Source organism: Dermacentor andersoni, chromosome 8 (genome assembly GCF_023375885.2).
Source record: "Dermacentor andersoni chromosome 8, qqDerAnde1_hic_scaffold, whole genome shotgun sequence".
NCBI classification, from domain to species: domain Eukaryota; kingdom Metazoa; phylum Arthropoda; class Arachnida; order Ixodida; family Ixodidae; genus Dermacentor; species Dermacentor andersoni.
In genome coordinates, this window is record NC_092821.1 from 146,469,413 (window position 1) to 146,490,765 (window position 21,353).

At 45.0% G+C, this 21,353-nt stretch overlaps 1 protein-coding gene across 4 annotated transcripts; it reads right to left on the reverse strand.

Annotated features, from left to right (window-relative positions):
- Positions 1–1,357: 1,357 nt before the first annotated feature.
- LOC129384291 (uncharacterized) lies at positions 1,358–21,214 on the reverse strand. Of its 4 annotated transcripts, XM_072290017.1 has the most exons (7): positions 19,937–21,208; positions 14,210–14,572; positions 12,407–12,545; positions 11,627–11,783; positions 9,389–9,477; positions 3,295–3,414; positions 1,358–2,511 (listed from the first exon to the last, which is right to left on the reverse strand). In XM_072290017.1, exons 1-7 carry the CDS (start codon positions 20,096–20,098, stop codon positions 2,264–2,266), a joined length of 1,278 nt encoding a protein of 425 aa, XP_072146118.1. In that variant the 5' UTR covers positions 20,099–21,208; the 3' UTR covers positions 1,358–2,263. The 4 variants fall into 4 exon arrangements, 3 of the variants coding, with proteins under 3 accessions (XP_072146118.1, XP_072146119.1, XP_072146120.1); XR_011896164.1 differs by lacking the exon at positions 11,627–11,783 and having other exon boundaries at positions 19,937–21,211; XM_072290018.1 differs by lacking the exon at positions 3,295–3,414 and having other exon boundaries at positions 19,937–21,214.
- Positions 21,215–21,353: the final 139 nt, after the last annotated feature.

Here is a 21,353-nt window from a genome sequence, read left to right on the forward strand (position 1 = left end):
TGTCCGTAATTTAAAAAAAAAATAAAGCAGCCTTCGCGCTATTCCCGCTCACGGGGGTTGCGAAAGCCGGACTACGGTAGACGTCACTGAGATTAGGTGAAAACATCATCATCATCATCAAAACTGTCTTTCAGCAGGCGGAGGTGCCGTTGATCAGTGCAGGTTCGGTAGTGGAGTGGCACGGTATACCTGTGCCTATTAAAGCCCAAGCGAAATGACGTGTCGGTTTGTCTAATGCATTCTTGCCCGTTGCAGAGTAGCCTGAACACTGTTGCTGGAGTCGCAGTGAAGCTTTTTTCTGCAATTCTGAATCTGAAATCTGAGCAACTTTGCCTCACTCATCGCGACTATATGTGAAGCAAATATTGCGAGCTTTTCCAGAAGGATGACACCCTGGCCTCGATTTTAGCGTGGTTCGTTTTAGCCACCTGCATATTCTTCGAATAAGACAATACCCGGACTATCGGATATTTCCTTGAAGCGCGCGCGCGCACGCACGCACGCACGCACGCACGCACGCAAGCACGCACGCACGCACGCACGCACGCACGCACGCACGCGCACACACACACACACACACACACACACACACACACACACACACACACACACACACACACACACACACACACACACACACACACACACACACACACACACACACACACACCTCTATATATAATCAGAATGCAGGCAACAAATTAGCCAGTTATTTGAAGCTTCAAAACTGGCCTGACAAAGAGAGCAGTTGTAAACTCTCGGAACTGTTGGCATAAATAAATTAAGTTTTCATTTACCACACCGCTTCCATTTTGCCATCATTTCTGCATATAAAGGAGAGAATGGAAACAGAGGAGCGAGATATTGTCATGATTATATATAATATGGTGAACGTCTTCCTGGATCCGGTAACTTGGCAGGCAGATACTTCAGCATGTGGTCGCACATACGGGGAAAAAATGACAGAAATGATGGCTTTGCTTTCCACCGCTCCAGCCGGGTTTGGGCCTTTGTCAGGCCGGACCCCGGCCAAAATCTTTGAAATGAAGATATTTTTTTTCGCACGTGTGTCCACATGCTAAACAAGTGTACCATAGAAAAAATATATTAGATTCGGAAATATCACTCATTAACACCTTGACACCCCTACTTTGCAGACGGTGGCAGCGAGAGGTGCTCATTGGCTAGATGCGCAAAGGTTGCCTCGTGACCGCCGACGGCAGCCGCGAGCGGTGGCGCTTTGCCGAAAGGCCGCCGCACTCGACTTGAAAGGTATCGAACCTTCAACCTCGCGCTCAACAGCACGAAGGTCTATGTGCCAACGCAGAGTCGAGGGCCACCGGCTGGAAACAAAAACTTCTTGCAGTTCTCGCACATTTTTACTCGTTTTTTTCTTCTTACACGTGAGAGAAAGGCATCGACAAAACAATTATGTACAGTCAGCGTAAAAATTTCACGAACCCGAGAGGTTGATTCGACCATTAGCACTGAACAGCCCAACTTGAGACAGACAATATTCGTATCACAGTATCTTGTGTATAGTTTTTTTGTTCAGCGGCTACATCTTTCTCATATAAAAATTTTGTAAGGCGATTCAACCTTTCTCTAACGTCGACGAAAGAAAAGCTCTTCCCAAGAGAATTGGGGATGAGAATGGAGTGTGTGAACCACGTAATATGTTGCGAGCGCAGGGCTAGAGCGACGCCTGATCTATGTCACCTAGAGGTTAAATTGCCTTCCGAATTATCATCATCATCATAGCCATTACGTACCCGGTGTCATCACATACGCAGTGACCAGAGTTTCACATGCCCAGTGCCTCTTAGATGACCCTATTTCTGGAATCTATCCACAAAAGAGGTTAGAAACACACACAACCAGTGCATAGCACCTTCCATATAGCACCTTGCTCTCCTGGTTGTTTTTCATTTAGAAGCAGCAAGGTAGCCCCCATGGTGCTTAATTCAACACTAAAAGGACATATAATTCAGATACATTAATATTCGATTCAGCTTGAAAGCTTAATCGAACACTCCTAAAAATCACAACTGGAAAAGACATCAACCTTTGGTCACACAGTCACTCCCCAAGAGCTTGACCAGAGTAACAATGCATGAGTACATCATGAGGGATGAGATCACCCCATCTATGGTTTCTCTTGTATGTAGCATTGTGGGCGAAAAGTCAAACAAGATATCAATGACTTCTCAACAACATGACCAGAATAACAATGTGTGAGCACATGATGAGCGATGAGATCATCTCATGCATAATTTCTCACACATGTAACAATGCGTGCGAAAAGTTCGTGGTCCACAAGGAATAGCTGCACAGAGAGGTTGCCAGCCCTCACAACAATCAACTTTGGCTTCAGCGTTGTGGACGTTGCACCATTCCCGCTGACAACTATGGGGAGACGCTTCGTGCGAATATCTCTAGGACGCTTTACCATTCCAGACTTCAAGACTGGTACCTTCTGCAGCCACGAATGGATACGTGCCGCCAACTCATCTGCATAAGAAAAAAAATATGGGAAGGTAAAAAAAATTATATTTGCCAAAATAGTCCCAGTTTCCTCTCATCGTCAGCTTTTCTCTTCTCACTGAAACTTGCATCCTACATGTAATGAAGTTTCTCAACTAAAGATGCACCTAGCACTTGGTAGTACCAGACAAGCTCTCAAATTTTCGTAATTTTTGCTAACCTTTGATAAGTTCAACAAGTCGACAAATAATGTGCTGGAATGTCAAAGAAATATATGTTAAAGGGACACTGAAGAGAAAAGTAATTTCAGAAGTATGGATAAACTACCCTTCTACGGTACTAAAAAAGCTACTCTTACCGTGGGAAGAGGCTTGTAAGCAACGAAAAATGCGAAAAAAATTAAAAGACAAGCGGCAGCAGCACTGCCTTGAAGTTCCTGCATAAGATCGCTATGACACCATAGATTTCCACATCTGCTCAGCCACAGTTCAATTTTTATAGCTAGAGATGGGCTACACTGTAGTATCTGAAAGAGCCGAATCATAGCCTACTTAAATTTGTAGAAGTTTCATTGAGCCACAATGGCTCAAATATGTAAAGTGCTTTGAAAACCTGCGACGTCACACTGCACGTATTCGAACTTGGGTTTCAGCGTAAAATTTTTAGAAAAGTGAAAGTTTGCTCGTTATTATCATCTTTAGTAATCAAGCTTTTACAGCGAAATCACCTAAAATAGTCCTGAAAGAACACCCTGTGTAAATTCAGTTAGTCTTCCACTTTAGTGTACCTTTAGGTAGCACAAGGACTTACCCCATATCCCGTTTCCCATTCCGTTCCTATGGGGTTTTCTTCTGTGATGCCATTGCGGTTCGCTAGAACTCGACCGAGAAGGACTCTCTTGTTTCGAATGACATCTATAATAGCCCATACCTGAGTCACAATAGAAAAAAATGGAAAGAAACAAGCACAACCTATTAAAAGCTCTTCCAACTCCAGGTACCAGATATTCTATTGCGGCGGCAATTATATGAAAACTCCAGGCGAATTTCTGCCATCTTCGCTACCGTCGGCGTTGGTGTGATGTCCCATATAAGGTCGAGTGCAATAAAATTGCGGCCACATGCCGTATTCTGTAGGTGGGAGCAAAATCTTGCGAAGATGCGCCAAGAAGTATGTTGGCTTGATTTGGCAGTGTCTCCTCGTGTTCGCAAGGGAAGAAGGCAAGGAGGGTGCGCACCGTCCTCTCCTGCATGCGAGGGGGAGAGGCGCAGGGAAATACATGCACACTAGGATAGGGAGGTGGGGGGGTCCAGTGCGAATTTCCTCTTCTACTACAGCTTCGGTGGCCGAGCACGGCCACCTGCGTATTATCTTGGAGGAAATCTGCGCTGGGTTCGAAGGCTAACATGAACATTGAATCGGCGTTTTGTTTCTCCAGTTCTGTAAAACAATGGGTTCGCTGCCCGTGGCCACATCAGCGAAGCACCTTGCAGCATGCTTATGTATTTTGCATCAAACTTGTTAATACCTTCTGATGACGTTGTCATGACCTCGTTACTAATCCAAGCAAACTTTGTCACGCCTGTGCACCTCTTCACAACGATGGGCAGCTGATTTCAGCTCTGACTATTGCCCCTGCGTCCTCATGCCATTTGCAGCAACCGAAAATCGCATAACAGGAATCACTGCACAATACTACTTTGCGTTGAAACAGAACCTTACATCTAGAGTTCTTAGCTATATAGTGCACGGGAACAGAGGAATACTGTAAATAGTTTCCCTGAAAACCACTGCAGCGTTTTTTATAAGATATGTCCCATTTAAAAAGAAAAATTAAAATCAAGTGACTAGCAAGTGCATTTTCAATTTATGCTACAGATGTTTTTGAAAAATACATTAAAATAAGCAAATCGAGAAACAAACGTTTACAATCGTGTAAGTCAGCAATAAATAATGACATCACACTTCTGTAAACTCCACCTAATAATACATCTAAAACGGCAAAAAAACTAATGTGTTATAGAGTGCTCTGAGCTACACAACTAATTAGTCACTAATATTCTTCAAGAACACTCCTTAACATTTTAACAATCTCACATAAGCTGTAAATTTATATATCACACTTGTTTGCTTGAGATGCTCTAACAGATGAAGCTAACATAATTGCAATGTCTGTTTTTGGTGCAGAGTTACAAAATTGTAAACATTGTGCCTAAATTTTTTTACTTACCAACTTTAATCAATGTTTGAAGAAAACATTATGGTCTGAAGCAAAAAGTATGTGCGTCCCAGAAGATGCTAGAATGCAACTTTCTTTCTCGAATGTCACCCATTTCATTCAAATCGGTCAAGCGGTTGTCCCAAAAAAATATTTCTTCATTTTACATGTGTATTTGAATACACAAATCAGTCGGCCCCGAGCTAAGGGTTCCTTTGTAAAAGCTTGTACGACACTGCGTAGTGGCATTCTGTGGGGGCATCGTCATTTATGACTGTGTCATATGCATAGAAATTAGCAGCAGCAACTGCCTAAATTACAGAAGAAAGGCCACAATATATTTCTGGTGGTAGTAATGCAGTATTTCTCCTATATTAAAGGTGCACCAAGCCAAACAAGTCTCTGACTTGAAGTGATCAAACAGTAGTCAAACATGGTATGTCGAGGACCAAAGCAAATGTTTCTGCAAGGGAACTTGCCTTTATTAGGGCCCTGATGCATGGTTATTAAATACCGTGCTTTCTTGCATTTGCTACAGATCCGTCTGTACTTTCCTTTTTCTAACGATTCCTACACAAGCCTAGTCGGCTATATACCCAGAGGATCTGAACCATTTTGTAATCTATGAAAGGAAAAATAAATGTATTATCATTGTTATCATTATCCCTTCTTTGACCATTGTTGATCACATTGCACAAATTATGAGCAGCAGCACAGATAACTTGGTTACTACCACTACTTCGCACGAGCACTGCACTGTAATACCCCGCAACTTGCATGTGTGAATAAAGTGCCCGCCACAAATGCAGAAACTCTGTCAGCATTGATGGAGTTTCAATGTGCCTTCAATGTGCCGAGAGCAAAAACAGTTCAATGCAGCTAATGGAGTAAGCATACTCCGGTTCACACTTGGCAGCGCTGTGGAAGCTACGAGAGTAGTGGGATCATGTAAGTCTGACTCGTTTCGGGCCCCAGCGCGTGCACTAAGAGATTACCTCAAGAGGGTGCAGCGCGTGAAGCTGGCTCAAAGGAGGAACTCGCTGGTCTGAAGGAGCCCGGTTCTCCATTCTCGCTCCCCCCCCCCCCCTCTTCATTTTGAATGTATAATATTGACCTCGTGATCTACCTGCACTGCTTTCATATAGACGAGCACTTCTGTAAATGTGGCTGCTACGGCGCAACACGCAGTGCTGGCCTGTTTTTCTTTGAATGTGCCTACTTTAACAATGCGATTTTGTGCCTTCATGACAACATAAGCCACTCCCTGGAGAATATGCGGTATATGATCCATCGGCATAGATGTTCGTGGCCGGCTCCGTAGATTTACAGGCCGCCTCTCTGACTGCTAATCATTTAAATTGAAATCTGCACTTTTCCACGGGGTGGTTCGCCCATATGTCATACTCAACTTTTTCCAGACGATAGTGCTCTGTCCCAAAACATGTTAATTCGCGCAGAGTAAAGAGCCGGAATTTTGTCCCGATTCTGTTAAGCGACAGCAGCAGGATTATCGTGAGTATCTGCAAGGCTGCCGTTCTAGTGATTCTGTAATCATCCATTAAAGGGAAGCTGAAAGCTTTTCCAGAAAAAATGAAGTGAAGAGCAGTACGCCGTGGTTTTCAACCCTCTGAATTCGAATATCACATCGAAATTGAGCGAAAGAAAGTGCAAACATATTTTATTTCGACGAAAAGTGCAGCAGCAGACACGCCCAGCTCGCGCGTGTCGTTTCCGCCTGTGATTGGTCGGGCGCCTCGTGACGTCAACAATGGTGTTCGTCCGGACCGACTGCTCTTTCTCTGAGGAGTTCGGCGTTAAGTCCAAACAACGATAGCGATTTTGCGCACGACGGTGACGGGCGACGGCTTCGAGCGACAAAACGGGCCGTCGCTTGAACAAATCGCTCGGTGTTGTCGCTCGATCGCTCGTTTCTAGAAATCTGGAACTTGTTGCTCGTCGCCCGGAAATGCTATGAGCGACTAGCCAATTGTGCGAAGCCGAAACTGGATGTACTTAGCTCAAATACTGCTGTTTGTCGCACAGAACGAGCAAACTATGGAATTTTACACGTGCAAAAATAAGAACCTAGTGCAAGACCTTCAGAAATAATTTATGCTCCTTCGGTAAAATACATCAACTTAAATTGATAAAGCGTGCGTCACGCTAGTTTCGGCGCGTATATTGCTGCCCTCATACTGGGAAGTCGTCGCTCAAAGCCGTCGCTCGCGTGGACTTCGGCTTGCAGACGACGAGTGAACGCGACAGCCATCGCCTCGCTTGTAGCGCTGTCGCTGTCGCGTGCAAGATCACTTGTAAGGGGTTTGTACTTGTACATACTACACGTACGTACATACTTATACATACTACATGTAAGAGCAGATTGCGAAGAGCCGGCCTCTCCAAGAAGCAAAAAATGCTCGTGCAAGCACTGCTTTCCACGCGAGCGAAGGCGAAGTGTTAGCATCTCCTTGTGTTGGAAATGTTCTTTGGCGAGTATGTTTTTTGCTAAGCTGCATTCAGCGTTCCAGTGAGTACGTTTCCGGGCAAAACACTGTAGTGTTATGATCCTGCATGCCTCCTCGTAGAACGCAAGCAATGATGCGATCTTCGGCATTTGTGCGCTGCCCCAAAGCTGTCGGCAATCTACACAGACGGTTTAAACGCGGGAAAAGTTTACCGGCTGTTGTAGCACATGTAGTCTATAGAACCTTCATCAGCGCGCCATCCGCACGCTACTCGTAACCGGCGAATTCCGTCGGCTACCTGAGATGGTCAGTTTCTTATGTGTGCGAGAGAAGGGGGAGCACAGCGTCTTGGCGTGAGCAGGCTTTCCAACACATGCAAACTTTACGCTTGCACTGCGTTATGGTAGCTGCATGCAGGCTATTTCACAACACAAGTGCGAATAGAAAATTCGTGGCGCTTGGCGATGAAACCTGCGTCAAGGGTGGGCGATAAACATGCACATTCCGTTCAGCGTGTTAACTATTTTTTTAAAGAGAACCCAAAGCACGCATTTTTTATAAACTCCGGTAGTAATCGTCACGGAAGTGGTTAGAGCACAACACTGTTGTTCTTGAGCGCTTGAAGTTGTTTCGTTTCACAGCAGCATCCCACTTAGCTGAAAGCTTCTGGTCTTGCAGGAACTAATGGAACATCGGAACATCGTCGCGGCCGCTAGTGTTCGTGCAAGCGTAGGCTGCACAGAACGCCGGCATGATCGGCCTACAAGTTCAATTGATGCTGCGCACGTCAACTACCACTCCTATACACACACAAATAAAGGAATGTAGGGTCGGGCGAAGCAGATTAGGACGGCACGCACGCAGAAATAAGCCCGGTCAGGCACGGTCGCGGAGACTGTGAAGGAGCGGAACACCATTGTTGACGTCACTAAGCCGCGGTTTCCGGTCTCCGCCCGCATCGCCAGCGTCAGCAGCAGCGCGCGGCGCTCCTAAGTGAAAAATCCCCCCCAAAATTTTACCTGCATGGTTTATAAAGGTTCCCGCATCCGTATATGAGCGTCTTATTGAATTCGACAGACTCTTCAGCTTCCCTTTAATTAAGGCTATGAGAGCTATTCTGTGCATTGAGTCCGCCCTCAGCTAAAGCTATCCAGGCACTCTGCCCACCGTACCTATGCTGCGCAGGAGATGGCTCGCAGGATTTGTTGCCGATATAGTGCTTTGATTGGGAGCGGATTTACCGAATAGTATAATTTAAAGTACGCTCAAATTTTGGGCGTCAATTTTTTTTCATATTCTGCTTAATATAATCGACGTGTTCTTTAAAGCCCAATCGTGAATCAAACACTACCCCAAATATTATCATGCTGTCTTCCTTTTATGGAGCCTGTCATCACCTATGCACACCTTCAGTCCCTGCCCTACATGCAGCGTTGCCGTGAGTGAACCCTAAAAAAAAAGATGCTGATTCACCTTCATATTGATGTGCGCTTCTTGAAACGATTCGCTGACCCGATTGAGAATAGCCGCCACCTTGCATTCTATGTCGGCGCTAATTGTACCAGACACAACTATCACGACCTCGTCTGTGTAAGCTTGAATGAACGCTAAGGCCGGCATTTCTATATCCAGCAGCCCCCTGACCACCACATTTCACAGCTACACATGATGGGCGACCCCTGTAGGCTAAGTGACACGCAGAAAAAGATTTGCACCTCAACCACACTGCAAGATGACCGGGCAGAAAATACCGAACTACACAGTAGCCGGATTGGATGGCGCACCGCTGAGGCTAATATATAAAGTGGACATTAAAAGCAAACCGAGCAGAAAGAGAAGCACACCTGGCGTAAAACAGTCGGCTATTTTTTTGGTTTCGGACATGAATCTGATTCATCATATTCACCAGCAGAGCAATCTAACTTCGTTAAAGTAAGGTTTCAGATACATGGATCTCAGTAGCATATTTACCGGGAATTTCATTTACTTCGTTGTATACATTATTTCATCATATCCTGTTTTCTCATAACAAGGGTATAGTTTACTTCCCATGATTTATTGCACAACTTTGAAAACAGTTGTAAGACGATTATCTATTAAAAACAAAGTTCACGACACACTGTACATTAGCATATACTTAGCATATACCCATGTTTAGCGTTGTGGGAATGCTAATTACTTAATTATTCATTTAACCACTTATAAGTAAAAGGGCTCTTACTTAAATATGTAGAGGATACATGATGAATACATGATACATAGCATCTACAGCTGCTAAAATCAGCTCGGTCACCACGAAGATGAGCTAATCTGAAAAAAAAACAAGAAAAAAATTATGACCATTTTTTCCAAAAAAGCAGTATCTCATTTAAGCTTGCTCATTGCATGTAATGCTGCTGAAAGCAGGCTTTGCACAAAGAATAGATATCACAGTTCTGTATCCCCAAGAACATTCAAAGCAGGCAAATTTCATTTATCTATTCATATTTTACGTGAATATTTTAGATTGTTTACAGGGGCTTTGCAAAGGTTCTACTCGCATATTAGTAATTTATTTGAAAGCCATGAATAATAGATCAACATTGTCCGATTTAGATGTACTATTACAATCAATAGACAGAATTTATATATTTTCGTTGCTCACTTGCAGAGTTGTAAACCTGATAGGTAGTTTCCATTTCTGAAAATGTGCGATTTTCAACAATCCTTATATAACATTTTGACGGTGTAAATCAGAAATTGACTGCCAACAGTGCCCAGATTATAACTTTTTCTTTTAATGTAAAAACCTCATGAATTTAGTGCAGTTATTGCCAAGAAAAATAGCTTCCCTTTCCAATGTAGTCAGATAGGAGCCCCCGAGCTAACACTTCCTTTTAAAAACATGAATCCACTTTGCACACGTAAAGTGATGGGTGTGAACACAGCCAATCAAGCTTGTTTTGTTTTTTAACTGTGTTAGCTTCAGGAGTATCAAAGTGTAAAAAAAAATGTGTGGAAAGTCGGTTAAGTTGTAGAGTTATATACATATTGATAAATAGAAGAAATGAAACTCGGGGGCCTGATTTTAATTAGAAGCAAACATAGACACAAAGGACGGCATAGCAGAAATAACTTGTACTTATTTAATTAAATGGACTATATTTAATGTAAATAAAAATAGATGAAGAAAGAACTGGTCACAGGTGGGACATGAAACCACATTTTTGCATTATGTATGTATGTATATATATATATATATATATATATATATATATATATATATATATATATATATATATATATATATATATATATATATACATGCAATGCTGCCAAAGCACACCGGCTGCATTGGTATAGCATAAAAGAACAAACACAACACGCTTGCTAGCACACCCTGGTACCACAGCTGGTAAGCCAGCCCTGATCAACTTGACTCTGGTGCCATTCTGACGAAGGCCGGTCCGCCACCCAAAACTTTTGACAGTAAAACAGAATATGTTTTCATGTGCATATCTCATTTCTCCTGTGCTTTACACAGGGTATTTCAGCGAACACTTTCAAGTATATTTAAAGCTTGCTTGTGGCAGATAACACAATTCTAGTTTGTCAGCTGGCCTACTCAAAGAAGCGGACATTACTTGCGAAAAAAATTTAAATGCATAATTGACTCATTAACAAAGAATTACTAATTAAATTTTAGCTAATCACGTTATGGTCCATACTGCAACTTAAGCCATAGAGTTCACAAGGCAGATCCACTTGGAACTAATTCTTAGGATGACATCAGTTTTAAGATATTAGTTCCCAAACTTTGCAGAGAAATGAATTGGTGTTCTAGTGACTTTCTTCACAAAAAGTCGTTTTATGAAGTAATTAGAACATCAAGCATTTCTGTAACATCATCATCGATTATTTGTTTGCAGATAATTGTGTAATACAGGTACTCAAAGATAACTAACCCTAATGATTCATAACAGCTGCAATGCGTCTAGAATGCGTCGCTCTGGTGTAACAAATGGCTTATGAAACTTAACGCTAGCAAGTGTAAATCAATGCACATATCACGTATGGTCAGCATTGGCAATCAGTGTAGATATTGTGCCAAATGACACGTTGCTAACATCAGTTAACGTTCGCAAATACCTTGACCTTCACATAGCTAATGATCTGTCATGGAATATGCATGCTAATGCTAATCGCATGTTAGGATATCTTCATCCTAATTTTTCTGATGTTTCGACTTCTATATAATTTTTCTACTGTTCCAACGTTCACAAAACTAACACTCTACAAAACCCTCGTTCGCTCAAAACTAGGATACGCATCTTCCATACAAACTCATGCGTACACTCAGTGGCGTTAAGGATGAGCAAAAAGAAACTTGGGTAGCCCATGAATGCCGCCACGTGTACATTCAGTGGCATCCCCGAGGAAGGAACGACGCAGCGAATGAAGTGTAGGGGTGAGGGCTCACATGTTAGCATAGAGCATACGAGGGATCGCAGCTGCCTGTGGAGTGTTCCTTTTGTTCTTTACTGGAACTTCTGCGAGGTCATGAAGAGGGTCAATATATCTCCGCCTGCTTATATACACCTGTATGGTAACCTCCACTGATCTCCAAGTCCTGCGAACTGCATTTAATTGCATTCTTCGCACACATGGTGTCTTTTGTGTTTGCCTGCAAACTGATTTTTATACAAAATTCATGCGTGTATGAAAAAAATAAACGATAAATGACAAATTACACAACAAATTCCATGACATCAACATAAGAGAAGGGTAACAAGAATCTCTAATATATGATGCAGAAATCGCGATGAAATCAGCACAACTAATCTTTTTTTTATGTGAATAGCTTTATTTGGCCCTTTTGCCCATATTTCCAATGGTCGGCGGTCAAATTTTCACCGCCGCCAAAAGGCACTAATGCTAGGCTGTGTACTCTCACACAACAGAGTTGTGGTGCTGAACACAAACTAACACAGCTCTGTGAGGCGAGCACTACACGGCTACAGCTCGGGGCACCTGAACGTTTTCATACTTTGGTGGAGTATTAATGAACGACTGCCCTCATCACCTTCTAATTAAAGTGAATAGCTCGCTATAAGCACTCGGCTATTCAGTGCCATTGACAACCATCATCTTGTACGCCACACACCTATTTCATTCTCTTCAATTCTTATATTTCGAAAGAGTCAAAGAGAAAGTTTGCATACAAGAAGCTATAAAAACAAAGATGTCCACATTCACTTACGGCAGAACCATAGGAAGCCACAAGCACCCCAACCTGCGCCCACATATGCGATGCATTCTTTCAATGCCCCGGCCAGAACGATTACACAGCTTGTTGCTGTGTGTGCATCCAGTAGTTTGCCCATTGCTTTTAAACAAGCCTGTAACAGAGAACAGCAGGTAAATTGTGTCATTGCATCATTATTTCATTATAAAATATCAATTTAATGTTCATTAATAGCTGGTATGCGTGCATGCATGCATATACTCGTATACATATATACACCCACGCACACAGGGTGTCCCAACTGTCACGCACCAAGATTTAACCCTTTCGCTGTCACCGACGTACCGGTACGTCATCGCGCTCCCCCCCCACGGTGTCACTGACGTACCGGTACGTTCTCTATCGTGCGTTCAAAATTTCGCGCCTGAGCGCAAAGCAGGCGCTCCTGGATTGGCCACGCCATCTGTTGACTCTTTCTACAAGTTCGTATATTCGCCCCGACCTGTGTTAGTCCATGTATTGAAGAGTACGGTGCGACTGCCACTCCCCACTTTCTCTTTGCTGAGTGGCGCGGTGGCTCCGCGTTCGCTGGATCATGCGTCGCGCGCGTGTGGTTATGGGTTCAAGGGTTGTTCTGTAATCTCCGCTGGTTTGAAGGTTTTTATTTTTCTTCTGTTGGTGTGCCTGCTACGGCGCGTCAAGTTCAGGCGCACGTGCCGTTGCCTCCCCAAAAAGGGTGACTCGATTGCTGCTTTCGCTCTCTCGCCGCACCCTCGCTTCCGACTTGCAGCAGTAAACGTAAAGCCCTTCGAACTTTGTTTAGCCTTTTTCCATCTCCCTCTGTCTTATTGATCACGCAACGTCCCATTTCTCTCCGTTGCGCGGGCGACTGAAAGCGCATCCTCCCTGCGCGCGGTTACTTTCGGATGGCTCGACGCGCGGGACCTTCGTCTGCTCATGGGAGCGGTGGCTGAATTCCGATTCAGAATACGAGCCGAGCTCGGATTCGGACTCGGACAAAGTCGCATGAGAGGAAGAGGGTTCCGCATCGTCAGATTCGGATGTTGAACGGATTTTATAGTCAGGCTGATGATGATGATGATGTTTACTAACAACAGCTGCAGAACACTGAAATGTGCATATTGCGTTGACTATGTTATTTGTATACCAATCATAATCAAAAATAAATTGCTATGTTCATTCCCTGTTATGCTCGTTCCCTGAAACCAAGCCGACACTGGGGGTGCGTCACGGCCAGAAACGCCCGACAGCGAAAGGGTTAAAGATAACCAAACGCCGGGTAGCTGGACAGAACCAAGGCAGTGTTGTCTGCCATCGCTTGGAGGTAGTACTCATATTATTTTTGCACTTTACTTAATTACATCAGTCTTAATAAACTTCTCAAATATTATAATTAGATGAAAAGTGTGAATGGTAGAGCAACATAAAAACTCCCAATACAGCTTTCTGCTGCTAGTAGATCCTACATAAAAGTGTTTTTACGAGTGTAAAAGAAGCCCCCGAATACAAACAAAATTTACACGTGACTGGCCGCTCGAGGCACTTTGTGTGTACATGCGGGCAACGTTTACTGGCATGTCGAGCGCCTGTTGCGCAAGCCTCTACCTCCAGTTTGAAAATTAGCACAGCTGCAAGTGCATAATCACAAACTGCAAGAAGAATAAAAGACATGCTTTTTTAACATGCTCCATGGTATTACGATGACCAATCGTTTTCACATGATAATATATTTTCTTCACACATGTGCCATAATCAGTCACAAAATTATGCATGCAAGCTTATTGTGAAAATACATACGTTGATTTGTGCTTTCTTGTAGGCTTTTAGTTGCGCATCGAAAATTTGTTCAATTGTTTGTCCTTGTTCAACCAAGTAGCCCATCAGGAGCAAAGCATGTGCCTCAGGGAAACTTTCTGCATCTATGTATGGCATTAATCCCACACATACTTCTGCTTTTATGTAGTAGATGATGTAGTTGCAGCGCCTGATAAACGTTTCCCTGTGTTGTCGGACCATATTCTGCTTTGTAAGCAGGCTTCTTGACAGTACTTTGAGGCAGGCAAATTTTATGATCGCACTGATGAGCATAAGAGTGGCCCACTTGATCTTTTCATCGTGAAATGCCAAACAGCTGGATACCGTAGGGGCAAGTGCCCTTGTCTGGAAATGAGAACCAAGGAAAATGTAAAACGTAAAGGAATAAAGGCAGTTATTAAATATAAAATCGTGCAAAATATTTGTGTAACGCACTAGCTTAATGCAGCAGGTGTGACCAACATGTAAAAGAAAGGCAGTGCAGAAAAAATACACGTTCATAACCATGGAGCTATTTATTGCGTAATTTACAGAGGTAACAAAGAAAATATTGAATGGTGTCCATCGTAATTAGTCAATTACCTATTGTAGTTAATGCCACTTTTAAATATTGAAATTAAAATTGTTATACCCAAACATACTTTCTTGCTCACTTGTGTTCTGCACCACGTGGGAACGGCATACGTACACGCCTCACGCACGCATGGAGGAACGGCACGGTGTGCTGCACAGGCGCAGTGCCGCACGCAAGTTCTGGTCCGTGTGGATGGCACTAACTTGCGTGCGGCACAAACATATTATAATAAACATATTAGTTTTGCTAATATGTTTATTATACAATAGCATTTTGTTTATATTTGTGTTGAAATTCGTAACACCTTTATTTGTGCTCAAGCCAGCAACTCCTGTTTTGGCATATATGCTAACAGTATCAACAAATAAATTTTAAAGAATGAGAAATGGAGTGGTGATTGGGCCGGTAGCCAGCATTTTGCAGTCCCAGATAATGTGCCAGCACTGACGGCCGATTGGCTGTCGCGACAGCGGGATCACGGCCGCACATTTATTTATACCTTATAGTAAGTCTGCATAATTAAAGTAATTGCTTTTAAAACCAGCAATTATATATTAAGATGTTGTGAGCTAAAATAGCACCATTGGCTGGCTCCCATAAAGTTAGTGCCATCCACACGGACCAGAACTTGCGCGCAGCACTGCGCATGCGCGCCACTCCGTGCCGTTCCTCCATGCGTGCGTGAGGCGTGTACGTAAGCCGTTCGCACGTGGTGTTCTCACGTGTGTACGTTTTAGGGCGCAACTCTTATGCACCCGTTCCTGCATTGAGTGTCGACGCGCCTCGGCGTATGTCGCACCTAGTAACCGAGCGAACGCGCACATCGAAAGATGAAGGAGAGAACGCGGAGCGGGAGATGAAAGACGCGTCCGTGAACGTCGGAGACCAATGAGAGCGGCCCCTTCAGTGATGCGCGCGCGGGAAAGTGAAGTAGTGCGAACCCGCCCGACCACTGGATGCGTATACGCGTATCTGGTTTCGGCCGGAGCGCTCGTTTCGTACTGCAGTCTGCTCGCGTCAGCTCTCGCTCGAGCTTTTTCACGTGGTGGTGGTGGTCAGATGCGTACGTTGGCGCACATGGTTGGAAGTGTTCGGGCATGTCATGTGGACTCTGGGCGCGGTACCGTTACACTATACCGAACTGAAATTATTCCAAAGTGGGGACGTCAAATTGACTGTTGGCTGTTTATGGGAACAGGGGCGGGAGTCCGCGACGTTTTTTTTTTTTCAATCAAGCCAATCAGCAGCCTTGATCGTTGCCGGAAGCGCAAACATTACATTGACGCGTGTTGGTTTTTGAGGATTCCTGACGTTGCACGTGAGAGGCAAAATGGGCGCGTTCTAGAAATTTTTGGCCAATCACCGAGGAGTAACGGCGGATTTGGAATAAAACCACTTTGGAATAATCTTACGTTACACCGGCCTAGGTTCTCGCTACCTTTGGTAACTTGTATGCAGTAACCTTACCGAGCATCAGGCGGATAACTAAAAAAAAAATTATGGGGTTTTACGTGCCAAAACCACGATCCGATTAAGGAACTAAAGAGCACGTTAAATGAGCGTTTATGAATGCGGCAAATAAGTTTTCTGCAAGATGATCATCAGCAAAATATCGCATCCACCGAACCAGAGCTAGAGCGGTAGGAAAACGTGTCAGTAGCAGCAGCCTAGACATGTGTTCCCATAGCTGAGCGCAAAAGTGCATTACTCACGTCGCTCTGGTCTGGAAGGAGATACTCATCCACTGTCGATGTTGCTTGCAAAAAGCACTTGACGTACATGCACATAATGATTATCGTACAACTTATGTACGCGCCCACACTGAGAGTGGTGAAACCGCGGAAGACCATTTCTAATCGGTCGGCTCAGTTTGCTCGGGCACGTGCGTATAACACAAAGGATTCGAATGCTTTTCAGCTCGTGCACCAGCTCGTGCCCTTCGCGCCAGGCGCGATGTTCAATGCAATTTCGAAATCTCAGAGGCCTCGATGATTTGCTATTTGTATGCTAACCCAGGTGAAAATTTCCAACTGGGAATGCAACTGGTTCCAGTTCAACTGGTTTATGGAACAATTCCCAGTTGGTTCCCACTGCAACTGGTCCCAGTTGGTCCACATCGATATTCCGATCCCATACCGGCCACACGGAGACCCCGCGGCGCTCGCGGTGCTGCCCGTGAGGTCTCGCACTGCGGTACCGATCCCGCCTGGGCCGAACGCAGCGTGGAGATCCATGGGTAATTCTTGGCTCGAGCACAATCAACCAACTCGTCCGGCCGGATCCGAGGTGTTTTTTGTCGGCTTCCACGGCGCCAGCTGCCCTCCTTGCCTCGGGAAGTCCAAGGCGGCACCGGCTGCGGGAGCCAGTTCTGGTTTGCGAGTTCGTTGCTGGGACGCGGCCGCCGAGCCTCGTCCCAGCGAGCTTCCCTTGCATTTGGCGAACCGCGTGATCTCAAGATATTCATATTCTCCGGGTATAGAGTCCTGCTGTGCTTCCGCGGTCTGGAGTTCAATCCACTGCATCGTGCTGGGGTCGTAGCCTGCCTTCGCGGCCACCGCCATGGCTGGGGAACCGCGGCGTTCGTCTGGCCGGCGTTAGGCTTAGTTGGGCCGGGGCATGGCGTTAGTTCAATCAGTGGTAACTTGCCGAAAAAAAGGCCCACCTTGACGAACAGCGTATCCAGAGGTTCCTGACGACTTCGCGAAGACGCTCGGACCACTTTCGGGTGGATGTCGGACGAACTTTCGCCACACTTATCGATTTCCGACGGAGCCGACGTAGCGAGCGTTCGACCGCCACGCCGAGCGAACCCGACTCCTCGCCTTTGGCGGACGCCGCAGGGACGCGGCCACAGTGCGCGCCCGCGCGCTCCTCATGTGCAAAGCGATCTGCGATGTTTGCCGAGTGCGCGCAGTGCCGGTATAGCTTCGTATGCGCTGTGCTTTCGACGTTTCGTACGCGTTGAAGCGAGAGATGCACGGAGGTCAATTGGCTCGCGGCTGCTGCAGCGATTCCTATCTCCAGCGTTTTCACAGACAGCTTCCGCCGTCATCGAGCGATGTACGTTCATGTTTACCTGTGCGCGCGACACCGTTCTGGTTAGTTTAGTTAAAACACGTTGACAGACTAGTTGGCTTGAATCATGTGTAAGCGCGACTGAACAAGATCGTAGAAAGAAACGGACACACAAAGACAGCGCTGTCTGTGTCTTGTTTCTTTATACGTCCTCGTTAAGGCACGCTTAAGTGAATGTTCACAAGTTTATACGGCCCATAAAACTACTATCCTTACTTCGAACAGCTATCTACTAATTTGATATCGCAATCGGTGCTTCGCCTTTCGGTGATTTTTTTTTTTTTCTCCTTGGCTCCCGCGGACGGGCCAAAGCATACGGTGGAGGTGCCTGATATTGGGCCCGTTGCGCGCCCCAGTGGTGTAGAAAAAAATTTTGCAAAATGGTAATAACAGCATCGAGAATGGTGAAGCTAACACTTATGAAGAGGTTGGTGTCTCTTTAAAGGCACACGAATGGGGCATACTGATGCAACAGGTGCTATACTCCAGACATTTTTTTTTTCTGCCACATGATAAGACGCTTTATTTTATGCATCCGATCTAGTATTGTTTGTGGCACATCCCTGTGTTCGGTTTTTTTTTTTTCCTTGCCTGTGCACGCATGTGCACCGCGGGTATTATATTCAGCGTGCCTTCTTATAATTAATTACGTCGTAAGTGCATCATCCGTCCATGTGTTTATCTTGTCGATGTGAAAGTAGCTTTTGCGATATGGTCTCTAAACTGAATGGGACGGTTGTGCAATTCCAGTGCGAGCAAGCTTGCGCGATCATGCGAACACCCCCTGCGCATTGCCTGCACCAGCGAGAAAACCAAATAATAATCGCCACCCACTCGTGCGTGCGTGGCAGCCCAATTCAAAGCAAATTCGGGAACTGAAAAACAAAAGTAAACAATGGGGACTATTAGGCAGCGCTCAATACCCGCAACACCACGAATATCATCATCATCGTCATCATGCTAGTTTATGTCGGACTATGGTGGCTAGAAGCCACAGCAGGACTAATCCCCGTATTCAGAAATGTGTCTTAACTTGAAGCTCATGCTTGACTTGATATAAATGACGCCTGGTGTGAACGCGCCCAAGACGCTCATTGCGTTTCTTTTGGTTCGTTCACGACAGGCGTCATTTAAATGAAGTCAAGCATGGGCTTCAAATTAAGATCCATTTCTGAAAACGGTGGTAATCCCCGCATTCAGAAATGTGTCTTAACTTGAAGCTAATGCTTGATTTGATATGACACCTGGTGCGAACGCGCCCCACGACGCTCATAGCGTTTCTTTTGGCGCGTTCATGACAGGTGTCATTTAAATCAAGTCATGCGTGGGCTTCAAGTTACGATGCGTTTCCGAATACGGAGGTAAGGCCTCTGCCTGCGATCTCCAACTACCCCTGTCCTGCGCCAATCGAATCCAGCTAGCGTCAGCGAATTTCTTTTAATTTCAACGCCCCACCTAGTCTTCTGCCGTCCTCGACTGCGCTTCCCAGAAGCTTGGCACCTGTTCTGTAACCCTAATGGTCCACGGGTTATCTAACCTACGCATTACATGACCTGCCCAGCTTCATTTCTTTCTCTTAATGTAAATTAGAACTACGGATAACTTGTGACTAATATTTTTTTTCAGGGACTGCATTCATTGTAGCTAAGTGACTGACGCAGACGTCGAAGCAAGCAGGAAAGAAAGCTCCTCTACAAGCACGCTGTAAGAATACACCATGTCTACAAGACGTTATTTCGACTTTTCAGTAAAACAGGCAACGGATCTTATCAATCACGAAAAGTGCGATCGAGAGACTGTATCTTCGAACTTAATTGTTCACAGTGCAAAGCAGAAACCACAGTGCTACAGCGTTTCCGACTGAATAACAACAGTTGGCGCGACGTGCGAGGCGATGGAGTCCCACAAGAATATCCAGGATACTGAGGACAGCCCCATTTTTACGCAACGCACAGATTATAGCATCAAGAAACACTGATGAGCAGACCGGAAGAACGAAAAAAAAAAAAAATCCAGCATTAGGCGACGCTATGACACGAGCAACAAGAAAGGCGCCTTACCTCGCAAACAACGCTGTTTCTTGTCGGAACTACCTTCTTTCGAGCAATGTTCTGCAGCCACTGCTTCTTGCGCAAGCCGTCACGGCTCATTTGTGGGATCAGAAAAACTGCGTAACCGTCTTCAGGCTTCTTGTTGCAGTTATATGCACTACAGCACGGCATTGCGTTAGCACGACACCGCAGGAAACGCAGCGTGCGACGTTCGTTGCACCGATCCAGCCGAGCCAAGGAGAAAATTTGGCGCCAACGAAAAATGAAAAACGCAAAAGAAATCAGAGCAGAACGAGAACAGCCGCGCGTTTCCACGGCAACGGCAGGGAGACCAATCGTCGTGCAGAAAAGCGGGCACGAAAACAGATTCCCGCGGGGTAAACATGCCAGGAGGGAGGCCAGGAGACTGCGCGACGGCGGTAGATTTCAAACTCTGGCGGGACTTTCAAATTATCAAGGGTATAAGAGGACAGGCCACGCGTTCGCGTGTTTCCTTTCATAAAAGAACAATGTGTACAACCCATATCAGCGTTTTTTGATACGCTGGAGAGAGCTTTTATCTGCGGCAGATCAGCAAGTCGATTACTAATTTAATTAGTTGACCCAGTAATTCATATTTTTACTTCGTTATGATTTCGCTGTTTTCGTCGTACCATTACACTCTCCGTGGTCACAAACTAATGTGAAGTTGTTTTAATTTTATTTGATGCGGTATGGTGTTCGGGATTTCTGGGGTTAAACAATACATTCGCCTTAGAACAGCTTCCCCCTTATGTTACGTCTCTGAGCGAGGAGGGTCTTCCAGGGTCCTCGTTCATGCCGGCTGCTAATGTCCGTAATTTAAAAAAAAAAAAAAAGCAGCCTTCGCGCTATTCCCGCTCACGGGGGTTGCGAAAGACGGACTACGGTAGACGTCACTGAGATTAGGTCATAACTCTGTTTCGGCAGGCGGAGGGGTGGCGTTGATCAGTGTAGGTTCGGTAGTGGAGTGGCCCGGTACAGCTGCGCTTATTGAAAGCGCATGCGAAATGACGTGTCAGCTTGGCTAATGTATTCTTGCTCACCGACATTGCAGTGTGGCCTGAACACCACGTTGCTGGAGTCACAGTGAAGCTTTTTCGGCAATTTACAATCTGAAATCTGAGCAACTTTCGACTCGAGCGTCGCGACTATGAGCTTTTCCACAAAGACGACACCCTGGCTCGATTTTAGCGTGGTTCGCTTTAGCCGACTGCATATCCTTCGAGTAAGGCAATACCCGGACTATCGAATCTTTCTTTGGAGCATATATTTATATATATATATATATATATATATATATATATATATATATATATAAACGAGAGACTAGAGGAGCTCGATAATGTCCTGATTATATGTATATCGTTAACGTCTTCCTGGATCCGGTAACTTGACAGGCAGGCAC

Excerpts from the sequence above, each read along its gene's own strand:
- LOC129384291 (XM_072290017.1), bottom strand. The coding sequence starts at position 20,098 with ATGCCGTGCTGTAGTGCATATAACTGCAACAAGAAGCCTGAAGACGGT. Across the intron at positions 14,573-19,936 it reads GAAACAGCGTTGTTTGCGAG|ACAAGGGCACTTGCCCCTAC; the intron begins GTAAGGCGCCTT and ends TCTCATTTCCAG. Across the intron at positions 11,784-12,406 it reads TGGCTTCCTATGGTTCTGCC|TTCGCAGGACTTGGAGATCA; the intron begins GTAAGTGAATGT and ends AATTAAATGCAG.